The sequence below is a fragment of the Manis javanica genome, chromosome 6 (genome assembly GCF_040802235.1).
Source record: "Manis javanica isolate MJ-LG chromosome 6, MJ_LKY, whole genome shotgun sequence".
NCBI lineage: Eukaryota > Metazoa > Chordata > Mammalia > Pholidota > Manidae > Manis > Manis javanica.
The window spans coordinates 21,725,812-21,753,104 of NC_133161.1; the positions used below are offsets into that span (position 1 = coordinate 21,725,812).

General features: G+C 38.4%; 1 protein-coding gene across 7 annotated transcripts in view; it reads right to left on the reverse strand.

Annotated features, from left to right (window-relative positions):
• The window catches only part of NRF1 (nuclear respiratory factor 1), a 152,605-nt gene that overhangs the window by 38,012 nt on the left and 87,300 nt on the right, over positions 1-27,293 (reverse strand). For all 7 annotated transcript variants that reach the window (XM_037019545.2, XM_037019547.2, XM_073238470.1 and 4 more), the window contains 4 exons: positions 21,780-21,920; positions 7,094-7,252; positions 6,092-6,289; positions 5,368-5,469 (listed from right to left, as the gene is read on the reverse strand). In XM_037019545.2, coding sequence (XP_036875440.1) covers positions 5,368-5,469; positions 6,092-6,289; positions 7,094-7,252; positions 21,780-21,920 — 600 coding nt within the window. The remainder of the gene's footprint in view (positions 1-5,367; positions 5,470-6,091; positions 6,290-7,093; positions 7,253-21,779; positions 21,921-27,293) is intronic.

A 27,293-nucleotide genomic window follows, 5' to 3' on the forward strand; every position in this document is an offset into this window, starting at 1 on the left:
AGTTCTAAAAAAATTCAAACTGTACCACAGGGAATATAATGCAGCACTGTATTCTGGACATTCTGCCCAAAGACCACTACTGTTACCTATTGCTTGTGTATCTTTGCAGGGATATTCTCTCTTACATGTAAGCATGTTCCCTCTCACACAAACCTGCTTTTTCCCTTTCTACTTACCCTATTTATTTATTTATTTCTCCCTCTTTTTAAAAAATGGAAGTGGTAGCACAGTCTACATATCTTTTTGTGCCTTATTTTTTCCACAAACAATACATCTCTGAAATGAGTCTATTTTGGAATGTATAAAACTGCTTCATTCATTCATGATTCATAATAATGGCTGCACAGCATCATATTATATAGATACACTATAATTTATTTAACCAGCCATCTTTTAATGGGCATTTAGGTCATTTCTAGTCTTTTACTATTACAAACAATACTGTAATGAATATCCCTATATTTTTTTATGTGAGTATTGTATTTTTTATGTGAGTCTATTTATAAAGTCCTAGAGGTGGAATTATATAACAAAGTTATTTTGTATTTTAACCTTTGCTGGAAACTGCCAAATTCAGTAAATAACTCTTTTTAATGTTGCAAAAACTGCTTTCCTTTTAGAGGGGAGAAATTATGAAGAAACAAAACAAAAGAATACAACAAAAAAGATATACTATCTGGTCCTATAGTCAATTAGAATTCAGCTTTGCTAGATCAAGCACAAGCTTTCTCAACCTTGGCACCATTATCATCTTGGACCAGACAATCCTTTGTTGTGGGGGCTGCCCTGTGCACTGTCAAGTGTCCAGCAGCACTCCTGGCCTCCACCCACCAGATGCTAATAGTACCCTCCCCAGTTGTGACAATCAAAAATATCTCCAGACATGGCCAAATATCTTCTCTGAAGGGTGTGGGGGTGGCCCTAGTTGAGAACCACTGATTTCGGTACTATGCTTTGCATTCGGAGATTTCTCAATTCTGGATACCTGTATCCACCAAATTCAGTCCATTTTGCTCAATAAATACTGGTTGATTTATTCTCCCTCAAAAACAAAAAGTAGCAGGGGCAGTGAAAGCAACTTTATTCCAAAATACAGTCGGTGATACAGCGATAAGCTCAGGTCAAAGTGTGGTGTAGTATTTCACTGGACTCAGGTCTCAGGCCGTTAGCTGTGCTGACTGGAACTCTTACTGTGCCCGCTTCATACAATGCTGGGACCCAGTGAGTGGTTAACTGGTGCCTGCATGTTACTGTGTCCCAGAGAAAGAGCCACAAACTCTAACAGAGGTAGATACTTAAAATGTCTCCTTTGGTTCTATACTTGGATTCTGGTAGTGCTTCTCAGTGTTTGTCAAAAGCCTCCCAGAGAATGAGACATTCCTCCTTTCTTATTTGCCCTGAGTTCTCACAGGTGGTGGACCATGCCAGCAAAAACCTTCAGGGCCCTTCACCAACCAGGAAGCCTTCAGGGCCTTGAGGAAGACACACCCCATTTTCTTCCCTTAGAGCTGCAAAGTTGCGCACTCAGGAAAACTCACAAAATTCTTGCTTCCCCAAGGTATTACCCTCCTTGATTTCATTACTACACTGAGGATCACTGCAAACAATGCAACTTCAGATGGCAAGTTATACTATCAATTTGTAGACAGGTGATGATTTCACTCAGAACATCAGCTGAAACAGGTCAATCCTGTTACCTTTTGCCATTAAACGTCTTCCTCCTTCCAGATCTACCCCTCTATATTTCTGCCCATCCCACTAGAGCTTGGCCTAGTGCAGCTCTCCCAAGTACTCATACTCCAGTGGCAGCAATTCAATATATACACATTTAGTTACAATATATTTGTAGTGAAAATAGTATTAGAATATTGCCATATGCAGAATATTTTAGGAAAGTTAAATTATAGGGCATGAAAGATTAATGGATGGTGGTAAAGGGTGGAGAGGAATAGGAAGCAGTAGTAGATAAAAATTTTCTATTCACAATAATGGCAAGTGGTAAATAAATCAGCTTGGGTATTAACATTTCTTTGGAATTTACTGTACTTATGTCTCAGTGCTTTAGTTGTCTTTGCTTGAGCTCTGGATACTCTCCCTTTCCACCAGCTGGGAGTCAATGTGTGGCTATCTATGCTGGATGTCACCATGTCCAGAAAAAGGGCCACAAGCCCTAGAAGGGAAAGATATTCAGAGTATGTATAGTCAGCTTCTTTGCTTTTTCTGAGAGAGCCCCACTGCAGTGAGGCCCTTCAAACTGGGGCTCCTCTTCTCCCTCTAGCTAAGGGGCCTCCCTGTAGCTCTTCCACAGTGTGACGTGCTGTGTGCTGCTCCCTTTGGCAGGAATATGACACTCATCCTTCCAGCCTTTGCCCCCTGCTCCCCCTCCAAGTCTGAGCTCAGGTGACACTGAAGGGGCTGAGACAACTCCATTCCCCTGCAGCTCAAGGTCAGGACCTCTCCCTGTGTCCCACGGCGTCTTGGGTTTGCTCCTACTAGATCCTTATCTCATTGCCACTGTAGACCAAGGTACCTGTATAATCCTTAAGACCAAGAACAGTCTTTATTTTCCTGTATGTACAGTCTCTATAGTACCTGATACAGGGCTCAGAAAATATTTACTGAATGGATGGATGAAGAAAACCCTCTTTTATTCATATTTTCCTACTTATTCTTCTGCCTACCTATACCTCAGGTAAACTGATATTCATAAAAAACCCATCTAAATATAATAGTGCTACTTTAAACCTGTACCATGTGCTAATGGTTCATTTTAAAATTCATTCTAATGTCTTTGTACTTTTTTCTTCGTCTTCTCACAGAATCATATACACCATTATTATCAGACATCATTCTATTTCAAATTTTGACTTCTGACACATAATGCCAATTAATATCACCAGTACAATTGGTGGTCTTATCACACAACAGAATTTCCCAAATCCATTTGTGTTTGTAATATGCCATTAAAAAACTGAGGTTGTATAAATATTTTGAAATCAATATATATAGTTTATTTCACACTGTTTTGAAATTTTTTCTTTACTCATTTCTAAATGTTTATGTAATTTGTTCTGTTTCCCTAATTTGTTTTAAGCTGCCTAAGGTTACAGAATTTCTGTTTCTTTGTAAATACTTAAAGGTTATTGGGTAGGTTCAGCACACAGAGACTAGGTTTTCTAGCAGATTTAGAAGACCATGTATCACCAGAAGAGACTGGTCCCCAGTGGCTCTTCTCATAAACGTAACCAAATATAACTAACTGGGTGTTGAAGGCAGCCTGGTCTAAATGATAACAGCCCTTAGAAGCAAGGTTAGGATAACAAAATGACTTTCTAACTTCTAAAAATAAAGGTATTGCTTATTTTTGTAAAGTACTTTCTGTTCCTTGGGAGAAAAGATGCTAAACACAAGGCAGAAAGATGTTTTTAGTGAGTAACCTGATATAATGTTTCATTGACTTGCTGTGGTCTTATGTGGCCCCAAGTCAGTGAGATATTTTGACTAATTATAGTTCTCATGACTCAAAAGCAAGATGCTAGCAACCACACCAACATCCTAGAAAAATCAGAAGGCAAACAATCATACTATAAAATCTAAAACATTTTTTCACCTTCTGGGATAACCCATCCTTCTCTTCATTATCATTTTTGTTTCACTGGAAGTGTTACATTTTTTTTTTACCTGACTGAATTTGGGTATTTCTCAACAAGCTATTTACATAAGTCATTCACAATTCCCATAATAACTGACTTCAAAATCATGTTTGTGTGCTGAAAAAGCCACAGATATATAACTGGGATTTTTTTTATCCTTCATATTTTCCATGAACTTTTGAATACACTGATTACCTATGTATATATAAAGTTATTTAGTAAAATGGGTTTCAAGAATTAGTCTCTAGATAAGTGTTCAAGAAACACAAAGCTGCTTTCTTTAAATAGTACCAGGATACATTCAGTAGAGAGATATGGTTGATAACTTTTTCTAAATCAAAAAGTAACAAATCTTGCAAATGTACCCACCTGTCTCATCTGCCTCTTTCACACTTCAAGAAGTGTCCTCTGATTTTAGTGTTTGGGGACTGACGAATTTTTCCCTCAGCTAATATACACTTTTTCATGACGTTTCTGCACTTGTAAAAGTTAATGTCCTGTTGATTTTTACCTTGCTATCCTAAAAAACCAAATGCTAGCTTCTCCCGCGAACCTTCCTGACTCCCAGCTGGAATATTCTCTCCTAAAGGCATAGACCACTTTGCAGCCCCTCTTCCAGCACAGACCACAGTTCATTTATGTAGACATTTCTCTTCCCCACTAGACAGAAGCTCCTTGAGAGCAGTCTCCTGTGTAAATCAACTCCACGTGTCTAACACATCATTGCAGCAGGGCAGGGTCTTGAGACATGCTGGCTGACTGAGCAGCCTGGCTGCGTTTCTCTTTAGCTCACTAGCCACTACAACATTGTCCGTTCTCTCTTTCCAGAAATGCGCAAATGAAAGCGACTTTGCGGTGCTCTCAGGGGAATGCTCCATGGTTTTGAACAAAGGTGAGACAGCAAAGCTTTATTTCTGATGTGCCCTTAAACATTTGTTGGCTACTTTTCACACCACACTGGCACCTGTAGGGGAAAAGCCTATACAGTGACTTAATGAACCCTTTCCTGAACTTCACTGATGGCTCAGAGTCCAGATGACATTTTGCTAAATGCATTATTAGCCTGCTACCACACTGACTCTATGACTTTAGGCAAGTCACCTAACATCTGTGTTTCATTTTCCTTATCTATAAAGTGAAGATGATAACACAACCTATGTTTAATAGGTTTGAGTGCTTTGTTTACAAAGTGCTCAATAAAGGTTACTACTTTTAGGTCAACATTCCATAAGTCGATTTTTGTAGGGTAAGATTTTCTTGTGAAGTTTTTCCAAGACATATTTGCAATGTAGTAAATCATGTCTACTGATACACAAATATATTTATTTCTTCCACGAATGCTTAAGCTCTAGTTAGTGATCTAATTTTTTTTCACAAAACTCCAAGATTAAATTCTTTGGGATTCACAGCATAAAAGTATTAAATGGATAATCCATTTTTATTGTGTGTTATATAAAATGCCATAAAACCAATGTAAAATTGTAAATTCTTGACAGTTAAGTCTGAATCATAAAAATAATATGAATTACAATTGTTACAATTAATATACACAACATGAGGTACTTTGCAAAACTGTCATGGTCTGATTTTTTTAAAAGGTTTCAAAAATAATGCTACAGATGTGTAGATTACTTACAGTTTCATCTTCTGGACCCTCACTTCTCCCTCGCCTATATAGTCAAGTACTTAAGTAGATGCACACAATCCTCCTTACCTCTCCATCAGCCACGGCAGAATAATTCACTTGGGCAACAGTGACTGTAGTTGGCAATTCGGAAGCATCAGCCAATGTGGCTACTGTTGCTCCTGTACCGACCTAAAGAAAAATATGTTACGTGGTAAGTGTCAGTGGCTGGAGCCTTGTACCTCTCCTTTCCTCAGAAGTTAAGATTAATTTAATCCCAAACTCAGTGCAGATAATGATTAATATGCCTTATAATGTGAAATCAGTTATTAAAATCATCTGTCTCACACCTGAACATGAATTTTTTACTTCAACCAAGTAAATATTGGAAGCCATCATGTTTTACCATCAGTGCCCAGTGTCAACTAACTTTCTATTCTCCCCCTATCTGAATTTTAGAGGTTCCCTAACCACGAACAAATTGTGTTTTACCTCAGAAAAGGTCATTCAGAAGGAAGATTGTCTGGCCACTGACAGAGTAAAATTGTAAAAAACAACAAGAACAACAACAACAAAATAGCTATTTTTACAGTGCTTTGTTTCAGAAATGTTCAGAAAGCTATCTATAGCTCTGTATTTAGCAAAATGCAAACAACTTAAAATATTATTCAAAACTCAATTTCAAGTAGGAAGATCTTGGGGAGCTATATGAAATTCACAGGAGTTTGCATGAAGAAAACCTTCTCCAGTTAAGGTGAGGTGCCCACTGATCCACCTCAGAAACCACCATCTGGTGCCAATAAGGTTCACTCACCTGGATCAGCGAGACAGTGCCATCAGGGTTACTAAAGGTCTGGACTACGGTCTGGGATGGTACAAGATGGGCTATACTGTGTGTGGTTGTGGCCTGTGTTTGCGTTTGCTGATCTTCAAAAGCATACAAGAGGTCCTCCCGCCCATGCTGCTTGTAACAGTTTTTAACTATGGTCCGTAGTGCCTGGGTCCATGAAACCTGTCACCAAAAGACCAGAAAAGAATTAAGTCACAAAGAATGTTGGTTATTCAGTCCCACTACGGGAACAGCTGCTTATTTATCAAACCAAACCAAACCTCAAATAGAGTAAACTCTTAGGATTATTTCCCACAGACTGATTCTGGCACAAAGAAACTTAGTACCAAGTACCAAAGAAGGTTTCTCACTTGTTTCTCTCCTGATCAAAGTCTGGTTTAGCTTTCAGGTTTTATACCCTGTTCTGACCTAAGGCTAATTCTTGAACTTTTCACAAAAGGTTTTGTCAAGAGTTTCATATTAAGATTCTCAGCAAACTTCCAAGCTAACTGAAAAACAAATATGCAGAAAAAGTAAGGGATGACATCTAGCTTAGTCCTTTTTTAAATGAAGTTTCTTTATCAGCAGACTCTGCCAAACTTCCCATCTCTCTAATTCATGTTTGTATTTTTCAACTATGATTTTTGCTAACCATTAATAAGGACATTTCTAAATCTTCAAAGTGATTCAACTTTCACTTCAAGTTCCTTCATTTTTTCTTAAGCACCTCATAAAATTAAAACTGCTCCAAAAGGCAATTATGCAGAGAAGTGTAAACTTGTGGATCCATCCTGAGTCCTAACAGTGATGGAGTGATGACAAGAAAGGCTATAACTCAGGGAAGATCAAACTTCTTTTTGGGGACAGAACTGACTATTACACAAATGTGTATAGACATTTTAGCATAAGAAGTGGAGTGATTAAAAACTGAGGTGGTTGATTCAGAATGGAAAAGCAACAGGCAGCTCAGGGCAGAGGAACCCTCACCCTCTGCTTTTGCTCCTCCGTGCGGACATCGCTCCGGACATTTGCCCACGGAATATCTTCAGGCCACCAGATGGGCTTGCAGCTTTCTTTGCCCCAGCCTGGTTTTCCCCGACCAGTGGAGTACTTGAGCATCTCTGGAATAAATGCCCGAAGCTGGGCCTGGAAGACAAGAGTGGTCATCAGTAGTCATGAAAGATACCTGGGATGTGTCTGTATTTCCCACAAAATTCTGAGATTATAAAACAGAGAGCTTTCCTGGAGGGTCCCAGGGAGTTTCAAAATGTGACTGATGAGAAACCAATTTTCCATAGGTTGCTATAGCTCCATGGGTGACTGAAAATTATATATATTGGTACAATGTACCTTAAGCTTATTTCATAGACTTGTTCCTGTAAGATCAAGAATATCTGCCCCCAAGTTTGATTTCTGCCTCCTAAGATACTACTGATGCTATAGCTTACTTCCCTTCTACAGCTTCCATACATTTAAGGTGTCAAACAATGCCAATGTGTTTTTAATATTGTTCTGGAGAGAGGACCAGGGCAATTAGATAAAGAGAAATAAGAGATGAGGAGCAGATAAAATAATCACTATTTGTACATGATATAATCTGTATCTGGAAGACTGGAAAGAATCAGATGAAAAACCACTATAAACAATAAGAGAATGCAATAAAGTGGTTGGTTACAAAATATATGAAAATAGGCTTTACTTAATAGAAAGGGAAAATAACCCTAAAACTCTTCTCAAAAGTTTCTAGTAAGCTAGATCAGTGTCTGTGAGTCTGACAGTGAAGCACGTGTTTGGATCTTAAGCACATTATAGACTTCATTCAGATTTATCTTATAAATCGAATCCAGACCAAACAGGTGTTAAACCACAGAGGCAACTGCCATTCTTTCTTTCCTGGTACAGGGACCACACTGTGTATGTATGTTGGGGAAGAAGAAGAGCCTACTTTGTGAATATTCTTCATTGCTGACAATGATTTCTGACAAGAGAAGCAGTTTATCAAGTTCTAATCTTCCTCCCCAGCCCTGCTGGTTTCCCTTTAACCTCTGTAACACGCCAGAGATCCGCAGCACCGCCCAAGCAAGGGCACCCCCGCATTGCCTGTACAGCTGAAGACCGAAAGGAGAGGGCAATTTTAGCAAGAGGCAGACCCAAGGGCATGGGCCTATAGTTGTAAAAGAGAAAAAGAGAAACGGGAATACTTAAGTACTGAGAAAAATGGTATAGCAACACTTTTATATTGTAGAGCCTATTTAAATATCAGGTGCTTTATTTAAATATTCTTTTACTAGAAGATGATACAAATCATCATAGGGAAAAATGAACCCAAATCACTAATGTCTACCTAATAAAGCTCTGGCTGACAGTATTTAATAGTTAATTCTTGTGCTGAGCCCGCCATTTCACCTTTCTCTAAGTTCACCTTTTCCCAGACAGTCTCCCGCCTACAGGACATGAGCTAATACACTCTGCATATATTTGGCTCTGCAGCATCAAGCAGCAGGCTGATAGAAATGTATCCATTTGCAAACCAGGCTATCAGCTGGCTTATGAGGTCATTCTGTCAGTTATTTTAAGAAAGTGCATCTCAAAGTCATTTCCCCTTAATCCTGACTTCCTGGGAGTGTATCCTTTCCTAGTGTCAAGAGACACAGAGACACAGAGAAGGAAAAGGCTTAATCCTCACACACAATATTTATGTTTCTTTATGTAAAAAAAATGGCCTCTCAGATACACAAACAAAATAAGCTGATACCACAGACTTTTAAGTTTTCCCTTTCTTTTAATCCCATTAACAGTTCCAAAAGGAGAGAGCTCTTTATATCCATACCTAGTAGAGTCTGGAGATAAAATAAAAAGGCTAAATAGCTCTAAATTAACAAAAGCCTATAATATCCATAAAGAATCTGCTGTTGAGAACTTGGCTGACAGACTCTGTCAAATCCCACCTGGAGTCCTATATCTGGTGATATTCTCAGCTTCTGATCTCTCACCAGTGTGCACCAAGTTTCCCAGCCTCCTCAGCTGAGTTGCCCTGGCACCTGGCTGTGGATGCCTTTCCTCCTGGACTGGTTTTGGCTCTCTCACACCAGGCTCTCCACCAGGTCTCAAGAACTCACTGGTCACTCACTTAAAACCCTTCCCCTCTCTCTCTCTAACTACCTGTGTTCCCAGGGTTTCTGTCTCTGCTGGTAAAACTCCACCTCCCTTCCAGACACCCAGGCTCAAAACCTCAGTGACTTCACCTCTGCCCTTCAACACCCAGCTAGCTGTTCATTTCAAGTTCACTTCTTTCTTCTTTGAAATGTCTATGGTATCCATCCCTTCTTCTCCAATCCCACCTCTGCCCCCACTTACTAGGCCAAGGCTAGTGTATCCTGCTAGTTGGCTTTCTTATGGGACTCCAAGTTCTCCCCCGCTTCCTACGTATTCTTGACAAAAGAGTTTCCCTAAATGCTACAAAGCTTCAATGCTCAAAAACCTCAAATGGCCTTTCACTACCAGCACCTGAACCAAACTCCTCTGTGCAGCTTTTCCAGCCCACCCCAATTCAACCTCCCACTGCGTTCAGTTCCCACCAGGTAGCCTTGGTCCTCATTATCAAGTCTCTGCACTACCTTACGAACTGCTGAGCTTATTCCTGCTTCTGTGGCTTTTGTTTTGTTCCCCTAACTGGACCACTTTCTCAAGCTACTATTCCAATGGCACTGCTCATTCCTTAAGGCCCAACAAGTCCTACATTCTTCATGGAATCTATCTCCATTACTTCTCTTGAGTCAACTTTTTGTATACACCAATGAGAACACAAGCTCTAGAGGCTGAACTCCAACTCCTCTGAATCTTAGTTTCTCAACTGTAAAACAGTATGATAATGGCAAATATACAGGGTCAATGAGAGGATCAGAGATAGCAGGCATATACATAGTTGCAATAAATTAATAGCAGTTTTATTGCTATTACTTCAGTCATCAGCCATTTTTCAAATTCAAAGAGCCTATGTTCTAAAGTGATTTTCTAAGATTAAACACACTGTGAAGTACACAAAAACATTTATCCTTAGTTTTTCACAATGGGTATAGTGGAAAAAGGTAGGAGGAGGCAGAAGAATGAGTTTAAATAATTTGTGCAAACATGGTTGAGGGTGAGAAATAAAGAATGCTAGAATCAAGAAGGAACCAAATGACCATCTAGGCCAATTTCTTACCTAAGGAAGCAGTTATCCCCCTGCCCCCAGTGCATAGGGAGTTTCAGTGCTTAGCTCTGTTGGATCTTTGAGCATTAAAAAAAAGTATGTAAGCAGATTATTAATGGAAATCATCAGAAAATGGGACTCAAATGTAATCATAATAAGAGGAAAGAGAACGAGGAAGCCTCTCAAAGATGTTTCCATGTTAGAAATCTCTGGATGGGAAATGTTTCAAACTCCTAGGAAGACAGCAAAAATAATATTAAAAAGCAGGAGAAATGGAAGCAGCTCAAAGGAAAGGCTACGTCCACAGGGAAAACCTCCAGTAAATTAAAAAAATGGAAACAAGATGAAATTAACAGTTGGTGTACAAGTTCTAATTCAGAGGCAGAATTTAGCCTTTATAGTACTAATTATCAACTCTACAAAATTTGTTCCCATATCAAAATAAGAGGTAAAAAGCACCTTCCATAATAGTTTACTTTTCAAATTTGTGTACCTTGGGGATGAAGTACATTCTTTGCTTTTAAATGCATAGAGAGAATCTGACTTTACTAAGAAAGGCAATTTGCTACCAGACTGCTTTTATGCTGTCCCAATAAACAGTGCTATGGCTAAAGGACTATCAATAAGGGAAAATGAGCTATCCAGTATGCAAAGAGTTAAAAGATTCCTTTCCAGAACTCAGCACTGTACTCTCATTACCAGCTAGATTAATTACTGGTCCTGGAGAGTTTTGGAAACCTAAGCTACTCAATGTGCTTGTTAAGAAGGGTGTCTTTAATCCACAGGGGAGACAATCAACAGGACCAGCAATGGTAAAGCCTACCCTCTCCGGCTGCCCCTTAATTGGACTGCAGCAGGCTTTCCTGGCCTCTCATTCTGATCTAGGGCTTAAGGTGCCCAGCCTGGTCAGTAAACCCATCCCAAATCACCAAGAGTAGAAAATACCACTCTTTCCAGGGCACATGTGATAAAGAAAAAAGATAGCAAATTCATGCCAGCAGCAAAAGTGAAGATTATGTGGAAACCACTGATGGTTTTAAAAGATTTTCTGAAACTATAAAAAGTTTAATCTGGCCAAAATGAAGCAATAATCTTTACTATGCTAGAAATTTTCCACTTGTAAATCAAATTAATTCTCTGCTGTCCAACAATGCACTCTCACTACACATTTCCAAATACCCTTCTTTTCTTATTCCATCTTTGCTCTGCATCTGCATGTACCTGAGTTTAGGGATTTTGAGGCTCCCAATGTCCATTTAAGTTCAGTTACCAAGAAAAGGTCTTTCAAACCAAAATGTCTGCCAACTTCATTTCTACTGAGCAGGTTGGAGGATACGTAACAAATTTAAAGAGGGCAGCTGAAATCAAACCACGTTGAAAGATGATGTTTTCGATAATCTACAGGAAAATAAGAATGTAGCCGGGAAGGCAAACTAGAGAATTTTTGGACTGTGACTTCATTATTTTAAAATTATGAACTTCCAGGTTGACAGACTCAACTGAATTCAAATGGAATTTAAAAGGCATTAGAAAGCAAAAGCAAAATTATTTTCTTGCTCACTATTTGAAATTATTCGTACCACTAACCTCTGTTCATGGAAATAATCAAAGAACCAATTAGGTTAGACTTTTCTTATTACAACCACCAACCCTATATCCCCATTTCCTAGCAGAGGCAGCAAAAACACTGGCTTCTCTTAATCTTAATCATTTTCCCATAAAACACAATCCCATAGAAACATGGGAGGAACAGATTTGGAAGGAAAGATAAGTTCAGAAAATTTGAAGGGCAGCCACTAAAAACATTCATTTAGAGACTCCTCTCTCGAGCCAACACTTCTGCTTCTCCATATCTACACCCCATCATACTATCAAATTGTTTCAGTCATTAATCAAAATACTCTTATTTAAAGTTCTACCTTCTCTCTGAAGGAGTCTCAGATTGGTCAGCTTCTGCTAGCTTACCCCAGTTATACTGTTTTGCATAAAAATTTAAATAACAGATTAAAGTCAAAGTCCTCTTTTCAATCTACCCTCTCCCAGTCCAGTCACCTGTTCAGAGGCATTACTTTGATGAACATCCTTTTTTGTAAGCCAAATTCTATGCATTTACAAAAACATGTTATAAATGTACAGTTTTATGTGATGAAAGAAACACAAATGGTATTACATTATACATCTTTTACTACAACTCACTTTTTCCAGTCAACATTTCATCAGAGATCTTCTCATGGTAGTACAACTAGAGTGATCTCATTTTTTAAAAGCAGTTTCCTGGTATCCATGATACAGATTTTTCCACTTTATTTAACCATTCTCCTACTGACAAATATGTAGGTTGTTTACAGTGCTTCTACAGGCTTCTTTGTGTACACACACGAGTATTTTTCTAGCAGAAAAGTGGAACTGTGGGTTAAAGGGCATAAGCATCTAACATTTTATTTATTTATTTATTCATTCATTCATTCATTCATTCATTCATTCATTCATTCATTTATTTATTTATTGCACCATTTTACACTCCCACTTGCAGTGTATGAGAGTCCGGCTGTTCCAGCTCCTCCCAACATTTGGTGCATCTAACATTTTAATAGTTACTGCCAAAGTGTCCTCCAGAAAGACTTGGCCAGTCCCACTCCCACCAACAGTGCAGAACAATAGTCATTATTTTTATACCTTCCCTCACATTTTTTATTACCAAGCTTTCTTATTTTAGCTCACTGGACATGGGGGAGATAGTTTGTTTTAATTTTCATTACTAATGAGGTTGAGAGTCTTTTCATATGTTTACTGATTACTTTTTCCTTTTGTGATTTGCTTGTAATGTGTTGTTTATTTTTCTAACTTTTTTCTTATTCATTTGAACAAAATATTAATCTGTTCCAGATATGAATTCTTGTCATATAATTTGCAAACATTTTCCCCAGTGTTGTATCCTGAATATGGAATTTATATGCCTATTTCCTTCTGTTAGCATCCTTGAATATACCTTTATTCTTTTACTCAATTTAAAATATGCTATGTTCTACTTAAGAACACATCCAATGTTTCCATTTCCTTTATATTCTCTTAATCTCATCCTTCCTACCTAATATTACAAAATGTGGAAGGGTATCATATACATAAGCACTTTTTGACAACTGTAGACAGTAAGAGAAACCTACTTTGCATACAAATTCTGACACTACAGTAGAGAGAAGCCATTTGGAACTGTTATCCATAAAAGCGGTTCTCAAAGTTGGTTTGTACATTGGAATCACATGAGAGTTTAAACACTACAGATGCTGAGATCTCATCACCAAAGATTCTGATTTGATTGACCTGGAGTGTGGCCTGACACTAAGAATTTAAGTTCCCCAAGTGATTCTACTGTGCAGCCAAGTTTGAGGACCACTTAACTAAAATACGTTTTCTCCAGCCCTACCTCTTCAAAATAAATTTTTTAAGTTGTGGTAAAATACATATAGCACAAAGTTTATCATATAAGCATATGAATTTCAGGGGCATTAAGTACATTCACAGTGTTATATCACCACCAGTATCATTTCCAGAACTTATTCATCATCATCTCAAACAGCAACTCTGTAAAATTAAACAATTAACTCCCCTGTTTTACCTTCCCTGGCCTTGGGCAACCTCTAGTCTACTTCCATCTCTATGAACTTGCCCAAGCTAGATACCTCACAGAAGTGGGATCACATGGTACTTGTCCTTTGTGTTAGGCTTATTTCACTTAGCATGATGTTTCTGTTCTTTGGGGAGAAAAGGCCAGACCTGTGCTTTTTTTTTAGAACAAAACAATGCAGTACTCAAAAAACCTAAACTGATAACTAACCAATGTTTCCTAATAAAGTACATCAAGCCCTGTGAATAATTTCTTCCTAATAAAGCAATCACTGTGGTGGATGTTTCTGCAGGTTTCCCTGAAAACTGGTGAAGAATTACTATCCTGTTGCATCATCACTCGCAGGGAATATTAAAGCAACAAAGACTGCCCGGTGAGAGTAAGGGAAGGACAGTAAGATCAAGGGGAGAGAGGGAAAGGAGAAGGGAAAAAGGAATGGATTTTAAACTAATAATACCAGACTGGTTTTTCCCTAAGTATTTCTTCTTTAATTATAATTACAACCTCCAAAGAACAAGAGAATCCTATAGGACTCAAGTGTGATAAAGAGCAGAACTGATTTTCCACTATGCAAAATCATAATTATTGTATATATAATCTTCAAGAGACAATGTAATTCCTAAACCCAAAGAGTAGTCTGGGAATCATCAGCAAGCTGCTGGGAGGCAGAACTTCAGATCCCACTCCAGACCTGCTGATTCACAATCTGCACATACAGAAACAAGACTCAGGTCATTCCGATGCACGCCAAAGTTGACGAAGCATGACTTAGCCCATCCTATGGTTTCTGGTCTGAAGTATCCTAGAAAATTTTGTTAACCTGGCTTTCAAAAATCTCGAAAAAGAAGACTTCCTTATTTCATTGTAAAGGAATTCGGAGGCTCCAGAACCCACACCAAATTAATTATTTCTTCTGCTAAGCTTTAGCTCAACCTCCTTCAATTCCTATGTAAGGAGGACAGATAAGGGATGGTTCTAACCACTATTCTTACAGTGCTTAGAAATTCAAGTTTTTATTGTATCACTAAAAATATGTGTTTTTTACCACACACACAAAAAAGACTTTGTCATGATCAAGATATATTTATAATAGTAAAAACAGAAGCTTTCCAGGTAAACACTCTATTTACTAATACATAATTATATTTTTACTAAAAACAAAAACAACAAAACTACAGAGTTGTTTCCTAAAAGAACCAGGGCATTCAGTTCACATAGAACTTATAATACTCTGCTATATGTAATTTCAATTTGTGTATAAGACAGTTTTGATAGTTGTTAGAGCAAATCAAGAAATTCTTTTAAAACAGTCAATGTTTAGTTTAGCTGAAATACTCAACCTAAGTGATGATCACAATACAGTTTTACAGAAAAAAGAAAGAACAAAGCGCTGACCCTGTGGGCTCGACCCTAAATTCTATCCTGTTTGTCACTAACTTGCTTCATAAATTGCTCCCTCTCTTTATGCCTTGATTTTTTAATATATTGTCACCTGTTTTGTAACATATATAATTAGTATTAATAATCAGTAAGAATACTTCTGTGTGATGTCTTAGTTTTTCAAAGCACTTTTCCATATAATACTTCATTTTTTTTTTCTCTGACTCCCTAATGTAGGAGGGGATGTATTATTCTCATTTTCAGAAGATAAAACTGAGAGCCAGGCCTTCTATGTAGTAGAATAGTAACTAGAAACTACATTTTCCACTTTAATAAACCACGTGAGCTTTCTAATTTGTAAAGAATTAAAATGGAACACACACCATTAGAATAATACTGAATATAATTTATTCTCTTTGGATGATTCAGTCAGGATTATAATAATCGTAAAAAGAATTATACTTGATAATTTCCATAGCATTCACTGCAGAGAGGATGACTAACAGAGCTGTCTAGTTAACCCAAGTCCATCTCTGTTACAGTGTACTTTTATAATTCTGGAATTTCATCACTTCAAGGAAGTCATGAATTACTCATATGGCCTGAACTCTAGAATTAGTGTCCAACACTTTGTCCTTTATGGCTACAGACCATATCTGAGGACTTCTTCCTTGACTATAAAACAGGAATTATATATATATATACTCTGGAGGGCAAGATTTAAATGAGATACCCCTGTGAAGAACTTGGTAATATGCCTTCCAACACATAGTAGCTGTAGAGGAGAAAAAAGAGTTGTTGACATCTTTAATCAAACATACAGAAAAATTAATTTTGGGGCATAACAAAGTAGAAATATCATCAAACCTGCCCTTAAACAAATTCAAGTTTAATATAAAATATGAAAATATCTTTTTGTGTTTCTATGGTTATAAAAGTAATTAATGCTTATTAGACAAAGAAAATGAAAATATCCACAATACCACCATACATGGATAATCACTGCTAATATTTAATGTACTTCTCTATGAAGTTTTACACACACACACACACACACACACACACAGAGGCAAGTTTTGTATGCATGTTTAAAACCAAAAAGATCAATTCTGTTGAAAAACAACAAGAACATCCTATCCCCTCAAAAGAAACAAAAAACAAAGCCCTAAACCCCTCAAATTAGAGTACATAAGAGATGCTATTTTACAACCAGTTGTTATACCACAGGTATTAGTACACTGCAATAGAGAGCTAATCATCACTTACAGGGTCTAATATTTCACTGAAGAGTCAACTTCTATTGGGCGAAGCTGCTCTTCTTTCTATGTAAATTCTAAACACCACTACTGTAATTTACTCAAGCACATTGTTCCCGGAGTTTCCTATTGTAAAGAAGGCCATGAACATAGATCTTTGCTTACTTGTAGGGCATGACATGCACATTTTAGATTTTGATATGGCACTGCCAACCTGCCCTTTGGAATAACTGTACCATTGCACATTCCTATTAAGTGTATGAAAGTGCTTATATTCCCTTACCCTTGTCTAATGAGGTGTGGTTGAAATAAAACCTGCTTTTACCACCATTAATGGTGAAAAGCTTAAGGATCAATTAGCCAAAAAGAAAAAAAAAAAAAAAAGGCTCACATGAAGAAGAAAGTGCATGAGGAAAAACAAAATACTCAGAAATCCCACTTGGTTGGTAGCTTAGTTTTTCATCATCCTGCTCACTCTTCCTCATCATTCGTTTGTTTTTGTTTAATGAGTTACGTATTATTTTTTAGTCATTACCTGTGGTGAGAAGGGAGAGGAGAGAAGGTGTGACAATAAAGAAAATGCACACCTCCAGCAAAGCACCTTGAGTCTGATGCGGGGACTTGAGGATCTGCTTCCCTCGGATCTACCACAGCACCAGGCTCTATGGAGCACATGCCGCCTGGAAATGGAAAACTTTCCAAGGCTTTACCTTCAACATGGCAATTTAAATGGTTTGTTCTGACTTCTGTGGCCATCAGTCAATTTTCATAATTATCAGTATCCATGATGATTTAATATAATCATAACCTCAGATTATTTTAATTTCATACATCAAATGTGACAAATATGGAAAAAACGTCCATTGCACAAGAGGAGTCTACCTAACATGGTATTCTTAGAAGCTTAGCCAACTTTAGATATACTTTGTATCTGAGATACAGAGTAGATTCTTCACATCAATCAGGTAAAAAAAAAACCTCACCTTATGTTTTCTTTAACCAGTCAGAATGGCCACAGGGACAGAACAACAGTTATGAAATGACAGGAGAAAAGTTCAGATAATGCTTTCCCTTTTGAACCATCATTTAGAGATCCTTCAAGTGTCCACAGAAAGATGTATGAATCCAACAATCAAAAGATCACAGTTTAGCTTTATATTTACAAAACGTTGCATTACTTTGGATCAAACTGGTGGGTCAGAGTGGGTAAGAAGAAAAGTGCCACCTCCTGAGTAGCAGCAAGGATGTCTGCGTAAGTGAATACCAACTCTCCAGACCTGCTAACTCAGTGACCTACCACAAAGGGTTCATTTTTCCCTTTGACCCTTAGGTCATTTACTGAACAGATAACAATTAAGTATTACTTAGAATACAGAAGTTACTTAAGTGCTTCACTGGACAGCAGTGAAGAGGACAGCAGTGAAGAACAGAAACTAAGTCCCTGCTCTCAAATTCTAGCTGGTGAGACAGACCACAAACAAGTATAAATATAATAAATAAGATGATTTCAGGTAGTGATTAAGTGTCACAAAGACAATAAAATAGGGGATGTGTTAGGCAGTGAGTTGGTGGCAAGGAGAAAACTTTATTAGATAGGTAACTAAGAAAGGTTTTCTTATGAGGTGACAGCTGAACTAGACTTTCAATAAGACAAGGTCAATCATGCAAGATCTGGGAGAACGATGTTTCGGGCTGAGGGAATAGCAAAAGTGAAAGAATGAGCTTAGAGTGTTTGACAAAAAGGAGAGAGGCCAGTGGGGCTAGAGCACAGTGATTGAGGGGGAGAAAGAGAAATGAAGGTAGAAGAAGCCAGATCATACAGGGCCACAGCAGCCACGGAAGAGTCTGAATTTGATCCTAGGAATAGTGAAGAGCCATTATAGGGCTTAAACAAGAGAGTGATATGACCTGATACAAGTTTTTTTTTTGGTATCATTAATATATAATCACATGAGCAACACTGTGGTTACTAGATTCCCCCCATTATCAAGTCCCCACCACATATGCCATTACAGTCACTGTCCATCAGAACAGTAAGATGCTAGAGTCATTACTTGTCTTCTCTGTGCCAAATTGCCTTCCCCATGCACCCACCTCCACATTATGTGTGCTAATTATAATGCTCCTTATTCCTCTTCTCCCTCCTTTCTCACCCATCTTCCCCAGTCCCTATCCCTTTGGCAACTGTTAGTCCATTCTTGGGTTCTGTGAATCTGCTGCTGTTTTGCTTCTTCAGTTCTTACGATCCACAGATGAGTGAAATCATTTGGTACCTGTGTTTCTCCTCCTGGCTTATTTCACCAAGCATAATACCCTCTAGCTCCATCCATGTTGTTGCAAAATGGTAGGATTTGTTTTCTTATTACGGCTGAATAATATTCCATTATGTATATGTACTTCTTTATCCATTCATCTACTGATGGACACTTAGGTTGCTTCCATTTCTTGGCTATTGTAAATAGTGCTGTGATAAACATAGGGGTGCATATGTCTTTTTGAAACTGGAATCCTGCATTCATAGGGTAAATTCCTAAGTGGAATTCCCAGGTCAAATGGTATTTCTATTTTTAATTTTTTGAGGAACCTCCATACTGCTTTCCACAATGGTTGAACTAGTTTACATTCCCACCAGCAGTGTAGGAGGGTTTCCCTTTGTCCACTTCCTTGCCAGCATTTGTTTTTCCTAGTCTCTTCTATGTTGCCCATTTTAACTGGTATGAGGTGGTATCTCATTGTGGTTTTAATTTGCATTTCCCTGATAATTAGTGATGTGGAGCATCTTTTCATGTGCCTGTTGGCCATATGAATTTCTTCTTTGGAGACGTATCTGTTCATATCCTCTGCCCATTTTTTAATAGGGTTATTTGCTTTTAGGGTGTTGAGGTGTGTGAGTTCTTTATATATTTTGGATGTTAACCCCTTGTCGGATAAGTCATTTGCAACTATATTCTCCCGTCCTAAAGGATGGCTTTTTGTTCTGCCGATGGTGTCCTTTGCTATACAGAAGCTTTTTAGCATGATGTAGTCCCACTTGTTCATTTTTTATTTTGTTTCTCTTGCCTGAGGAGATGCGTTCAGGAAAAAGTTGCTCATGTTTATATTCAAGAGAATTTTGCCTATGTTTTCTTCTAAGAGTTCTTTGGTTCATGACTTACATTCAGGTCTGTGATCCATTTTGAGTTTACTTTTGTGTATGGGGTTAGACTGTAATCCAGTTTCATTCTCTTGCATGTAGCTGTCCAGTTTTGCCAACACCAGTTATTGAAGAGGCTGTCATTTCCCCATTGTATATCCATGGCTCCTTTATCGTATATTAACTGACCATATACGCTTGGGTTTATATCTGGGCTCTCTAGTCTGTTCCATTGGTCGCTGGGTCTGTTCTTCTGTCAGTATCAAATTGTCTTGATTACTGTGGCTTTGTTTAGAACTTGAAGTCAGAAGCGTAATCCCCCCAGCTTTATTCTTCCTTCTCAGGATTGCTTTGGCTATTTGGGGTCTTTTGTGGTTCCATATTAATTTTAGAACTATTTGTTTCAGTTCGTTGAAGAATGCTGTTGGTATTTTGATAGGGATTGCATTGAATGTGTAGATTGTTTTAGGCAGGATGGCCATTTTGACAATATTAATTCTTCCTATCCATGAGCACAGGATGTGTTTCTATTTATTGGTACCTTCTTTAATTTCTCTCATGAGTGTCTTGTAGTTTTCAGAGTATAGGTCTTTCACTTCCTTGGTTAGGTTTATTCGTAGGTTTTTTATTCTTTTTGATGCAATTGTGAATGGAATTGTTTTCCTGATTCCTCTTTCTGCTAGTTCATTGTAGGTATATAGGAATGCAACAGATTTCTGTGTATTAATTTTGTCTGATACAAGTTTTTAAAAAAATCTCTGGTGGTTCTGTGGGGCATGGACTGCAGCAGAGCAAGAATGGCAGTCAGGTGATCAACAGAATTTATCAGTTGAAACTGTCTATGTGAGAGTTGATAAAGGCTTGAACTAGAGTGGTGATGGGAACTGCAAAGAATGGTTAGATTCAGCATACATTTCGAAGGTAAACTGACATAACTTTCCAATGGATTAGATATGGGTAGGATAGTGAGGGAAAAAGAGAGAAATCAAAGATTACTCCTATGCTGGGACTTGAGCAGCTAGAGGGACGGTGGTGCCACGAACTAACAGGGGGCACACTGCGGGAAAAACAAGTTTGGAGTGGAGAGTGGGAGAAATCAAAGGTTCTGTTTTGGGCGTGTGTTAGGTTTGGAGATCTGAGAATAGTATAAGCTGGGGTGTAAACAGCATGTAGAAGGGCTGAAAAAACCTACAGGGCAGGGTAAGATCAGTTGGAGAGAAACTGAAGACAAGAGCCTGGGACACGCCAAGACTGACTGGGTGAGAAGAAGAGTAGCCAGCAGAAGAGGTGACTGGGGGCACCCAGTGTAGGAGGATATTCAGGAGAGCGCACAGTCATAGAAATGGGGAGGAGAAAGTGTTTTAAGAAGGAAGGACAACAAACTGGGTTAAATGCTGCTGGAGGATTGAGTAAGAAAAGGAAAAAAACCTCACAATTGGATTTAACAGGAAGTATATTTAAATAAAGACATAAGAAAATATGAACTAAAAAAGGCATTTGATCTTGCTGAGGCTATCACTTTTAAAGCTGAAAAATTTTAAAGGAGAGTCTCAGCAAAATTCCTGAGGTATGCTTATTTATCAGGCTAAGTACATTTTTGCTTCCCTTCTCAAAGAAGAGGATGGAAGCAATGACTGGAGAGTGTCCTTCCGAATCTTCCATTCCTATCCTGTAGAGAGGGGAGTCTTCCTTGGCAATAGTGTGATGGTATTCAGAATTCACATGGAAAGAGGAGTGGCTCAGCCCCAAAGACTAAAAAGTTTACTTGCTCCACTTGATTGTGATGCATGAAAGTCCTAACAGACTCATGTCTAAACGAACTCTAAGCTAGAATTTTCCTTATCTAACACAAGGGCCCAAGTGAAAGGAAAAAACTGCCCGAAGGAGGAGACCACAACCATGCCCTTGGTTGGAGAGCATCTTTCTGGCACACTTTCTTTTCCAAGGCTGCAAACTCTCACTGTCAGACTCCAGCCTGCATCCCACTCCGGTGGTATAACTAAGGAAAAAACTAAGGAAAGTGATCTAAGTCCCGCCCACAGCTGTGCCAACTTGTCTCTGTCTCCTCCTCACTTCCCACCCCTTACCTGGGTCATTTTGTCCACAGAGACTGGAATTCCGTCGATGGTGAGAGGCGGCAGCTCTGAGTTAACCTCCTGTGGCGCAGGGGCGTGTTCTGCCAGGGCAGACTCCAGGTCTTCCAGAATCATGCTCTTGTACTTACGCACCTGCAGGGAATTAAGGGCAGAAGTAAACAAGATGCCCAACAACCAGGGAGGGTTGGTGCCAGGCAACTAGAGAGTGGGTGGGGCTGGCCTCCCTCAGCCACTGCAGTGCCCTAAGAACAAACATTTCTACAACTAGCAGACAAAAATACCCGCTGGCCTCAAAGACACCACACTGTGCAGAATTAAATGAAAAGATGATGAAATTATAGGTAACAAAAGTAGAAAGGGGCCAGTGGAAAAAGTTTTACAGAAATACTGCTTGTCAGTTAAAATCACGTGTTCTCAGTCAATGCTGGACCTGTCATCTGATCCAGAGCTAAAAGGAATGGCAGTCATTAGTCTGCACTTCCCAGGCCATCTGATGAAACCTAACTATGGCAGTTAATCACCAAAATCATTTCCAAAATCACCAAGTACTTACGTGTCTAAACTCTCAGCAATCTATTCAAAACTGCCACTATACTTCTCTAAAGCCAGACTACCAAACAGGAGAGTCAAGTGCACAAGAGGCTGGACTAAAAGGCATCAGAGAAATAAAACAAGAGGTGTTCATTGTAGTTGGGTGTCAAAGGTGCCACTATCGGGAAGGCCCAGGGACAAAGAGAGCCCCACAGGTCAAAGTTTTCCTCCTTCCTGGTGACAGAGGTGAACTTCAAATCCATGACGCTTCTGCAGCTCTGACAAGCCCAGGTCTGACCGGGTTATTGTTTCTGTGACTCCACTTCTTATACTGCCAGTGAAAGGTCTCTCAAAAGACAGAGAACTTGACAGCAGCACATTTGTACATGCACACATTCTTCTATCATGAGCAGCAATGGCAGACAGAAACTGGATCCTACAACCACCGAGAATGCATTCATTCACTTACAAGAATACACAAGGGGGATGAGGACACCTTTGGGAGTAACAAAGAAGCCATGGAGTTATAGAAATGTGATAAGATGAAATAGGAAATTAACTTGTTTTCATGGCTCAAGCCATCTTAGAAAAAAAGAGAAGAAAAATTTAGGTTTGCCCAGAAATTACAATGCTTGAGTGCTGGGTTGTCTGCTAAGTGGGCTGAACTCTCAATAAGAATACACTTCCTTGTAAGTATCTTGTTTAGAAGATTAAAAAAAGAAGATTCCATACTCTTACCTCAAGCATGTGGGAAAGAAGAAATTACTGTGGGCCAAGCAGTACAACTTTTGCAGTTACAGAACCTTCCAGATAGGTCAATAATGGAGGGGATGAAAGAAAAACAGTGGAAACATGTGGAATCATTATTAGTCAAGAGATTCAGTTTTACCCTAGCTTCTCATAAAAAAGAAAGTTTCAAAAACTATTACCAATATACTTACTATAACAAAAACAGCTGGTCTTGTCATGGCAACTTTAAGGATTTATATTTTCTGCTTTCTAGGTTTCTTATAAGCCTAGGCTCTGGTCTTTGAACTTTACATGTATCAGGTTAAATCATTGTATTGGTATATAGGCCAGAGTAAGAGTGAATGATAATAGTATAGAAATAAATTTCACTGTGCTACAAACACCTGGCATTCAAAGACAGGAAATCATTAGATTATTACTATTACATTACTAGCTAGTTCCAGCTCATTTCAGCCATTTTTATGAGTCAGTAAAATTCTGAATATCCAGGCATTTGCTATCAGTACTATATAATCCCTTCAAAATATCTTGAGTTTAAAAAAAAACAAATGTTGGTTGAACATCCTTCATGGTAATTACAACAAAACAACTTCAGGTGTGACCACAGTATTTCTAAAGTTATATAAGTAAAGTTAAGTAACTTTCCCAGAGTTATAACACTAGTACTTCAATTCTATCTGATCTATCAATTCTGAGATGCCTATTTGTTCACCTTTATGAGTCCTCTGAAATTGGGACACTTCTTAAAATTACTGTAAGCCAGCAATTTACAGTATGGTTGTCACTGCCAGCACATACATGAACATGGCTGTTATCCCTGGGGCATGACCACAACTGCTTGCCTTTTTTAACCAACAATCTATTGAGCGTCATTTGAGATAGGAATGTGGATCTTGGATGTTGTCTGATAACTTCCCCAGTGATCTTCCTGTAAGATCAAGAAGCACTGGCATCAAACTTATCACCACTTAGAAAAAAGTCTGAGACAACAGCAGAGCACTTCTGAAAGAAATGAGGCACCAGCCATGCTCTTGATGGCACAGAGCACATTATCACATGAAACCACAGACAACGATGACTTTGACACACAAGAAGCAATTCAGAAGAGTTGGACTCTGGATATGAATAAGTTTTAGGAACATCAATCTATTTCACTTATATTTTCATTTTTATGTATACACAAAAACAATATGATTAAAGTCTAAGTAATCCTGAAAGAGTTCTTTTAATAAGTATAAAATAAAAATTCTAAGTGATAAGCATTGTGTCTGTCAGTTTTTTCTTTCTTCATGGTATGTAAATAATCCATCTTATAATTAATGGTGTCAGACATCATAAAACACAGGTTGGTTTGTTTTCCAACTTGCACCATCTATTCCAAAAACCATAGCTTAATTTGTCACTTCACACCGATATGTCACTGTCAACTAACTGGTTTCACAAATAAAACCACTTAAAAATAAAACCAGGTAGTCTATCAATCTCTCTTCCCCCAATTCATCCTGTATACCACTGCCATTTAAATTTCCAAAACACTGACTAATTATGATCAAATACCATTTACTGAATATTTACTATGTGGCAGGCACTGTAAATATTGTCTCAATTAATCCTTACATAATTTTGCAAGGAAAATACTATTGTAATACCCATTTTGTAGAAAATAAAATTGAGGCTTAATAAACTTAAGTAACTTCCCCAAATCATATAGGAATATAGATGGAAATCAAACTCATTTTTATCTAGCTCCAAAGCCTGTATGTTCAGCTACTTCATAGTCACTTATCTTTTTTCTCAAAAATACTCCTACAGTTCCCACTTCTTACAGGATGAAGTCCAAACTTCTTAGTCCAGCATTTCAACCTTTCCAATCGTTCTCTACTTTTCCATAACTCCTCCCACAGGGCCACTAGATACAGGTGTGCCTGCCTAGTCCTACAGACTATGTGAACGACACCCTCTTGAGTTCCCAGTGTACAGCCCACAGAGTCCTACTGGACAACTGTGTTCACCTTTCTCCCTCTTTAGCTGGCCCATCTCCTCATTAACTTTCACATCTAGCAAGTTCTTCTCTATCTCTGGGTCTTTAATTCTGCTTTTTATCCAAATATTATTCACTTTTCAAGGCCCAACTCAATTTCCACTTCCACTGAGAAAATCTCCCAAGAGTTCTTACCATAATTCTCTTATTCCTCTCAATTCCTACAGACTCAAATAATCATGTGTCACTCATATTGTTATATACACTGTGCACAACCAGTGTATGACATCACTGAGCACAGGAACTGAGTCTTTTGTTTTTTATTTTAACATGTATTATGAAATATTTCGTATATTCAGACAGGTACAGATAATACATTAACATTCTTATAATTACCAGAGATGGAGAATGTTTAGGGTGTTTACAGGGGCCATTAGAGTTCTTGGCACAGAAGGTGCTTGTTGAAGATTTAGGAATTGGCTACTACAACCATAAGGTCAATAGGCCTTCGGTCAGGTTGCAGAAACAGTGCCAGAAAAGATACCATAATTCTCTTATATACTTGAAGCTTTTCTGCATAGAAGAGGAATCTTCAGAAGGTCTCACAAAAGATTTTTAAAATTATTTTTTACCTATGAGCTCCTCTGAAATTAAAAAATACATTGTTATCTGAGGTGTGTGACAAAGAGCTGCCCAGTGCAGAGCTACCCTCAGAACTGTGACTGTGCTGCACAGCTGGCACCAAGCCAGCCACAGGCCATGGCCCAGCACGTTGTGTTGCTTCATCCTGTTCTCTCTCTAGCCCCACTGTCAGCCTCTTTCCTCTCCTGCCTCAGTCCAGATCTTTAGTATTCCCCTCTGCCCCCTGGATCTCTAGTCTTGAACCCTGAAACCTCAAAGGACTTAGATGGAATCCTTATCTCATACTTTACATCTAACAGTGTTAGCTATTTGTTGAATAAACAAATAGATAAGCAATAGGGCTCTTACTTTACTACTTTTTAAATTCCCTTCCACATGTATAACTTGAAGCCATTTTTAAAAACTTATATAAATAAGTTAATGACAGAACAAGAAATCATAAGCAGCTCCAGAGTCAACTTATCTACAGGAAGATAGAATTAAACAAAGGCAGAAGGATGGTGATAACCTCAGAGCCACCTCTTGCCTAGGTGACTGTGACTAATTTCTGTACCTGCAGAACTGGTTAGTCATATCTAGTACATTCTCATGTAAATGCTATGCATTATTGACTCTGAGGAAGGAGCTCTACCTTCAGAAACTCCCATGGTTCTTCTGAAAAAAAGAGATGCAAATTCTCTCTTTGTTCCTTAAGAAAACACTTCTAGGCCTATTCCTACAAAGCTCACAAGGGTATGTGATATGGCAGTAAGCCATGGAGAGAATGCTGTCAGCATGCAGAAACTCTGAAACCTACCATTTGCCAATGATTTTCATGCCAGCTCTCTGTCATTTGATATATAGGGGATGACAATCAACTTTAATTAATTTCTACTGCTCCCCAGTGAGGTAGGTATTATCCTTAGTTTATACATGAGGACACTGAGCCACATACCAGAAAAATCAATGTGGAGAACCACTCAAAAAATCAGACCTTAAAAACAGTTTCACAGACGTGGAGTTTGTAGCTACATAAGCCCACTCTAGTTAATACTAATTCATGGGCAGGACTGAATTAGCCTGTCAAAATGTTGATAACTATGTTTTACTATGGGAGCCACACCCTCACTAAAAATGATACTTGAAAGGTCCAGAACACTGAATGGAGTTGCTCTGGAGGTCTTTTAACTTGCTTTGTTTTAAAGAGCAGAGGGTTAAAAAGACAAAAGTTTTAAACTGCAGAGAACATGAGATCTGCAGGTAGTAATTTCAAGCAACTTAGAGAACTTTAAAGTTTCTGGGTAAGGGAATCTCAATCTCCATCGTAGTTAAAGACCCTTTCTGAGAGTTTACCTAGCTTTAAGTTATTTCATTACTATTTCATGTTATAGATAGACATGCCTTATGTAATCTCTGAACCTAGTGGCTCATCCATCCATCCATCCACTAAGTATTTATTATTCATCTATCACATGCTACATACTATACTAAAGAAGGGCTGGGGACAAAATGGCAAGCAAATTTTTCAGTCACAGTGTCCCATTTTGTGTATATTTCAACCTAGCGGAGAGGAGAAACACTACAGTCACAAAACTAAATGTGTAATTACAAACTGGGACAAG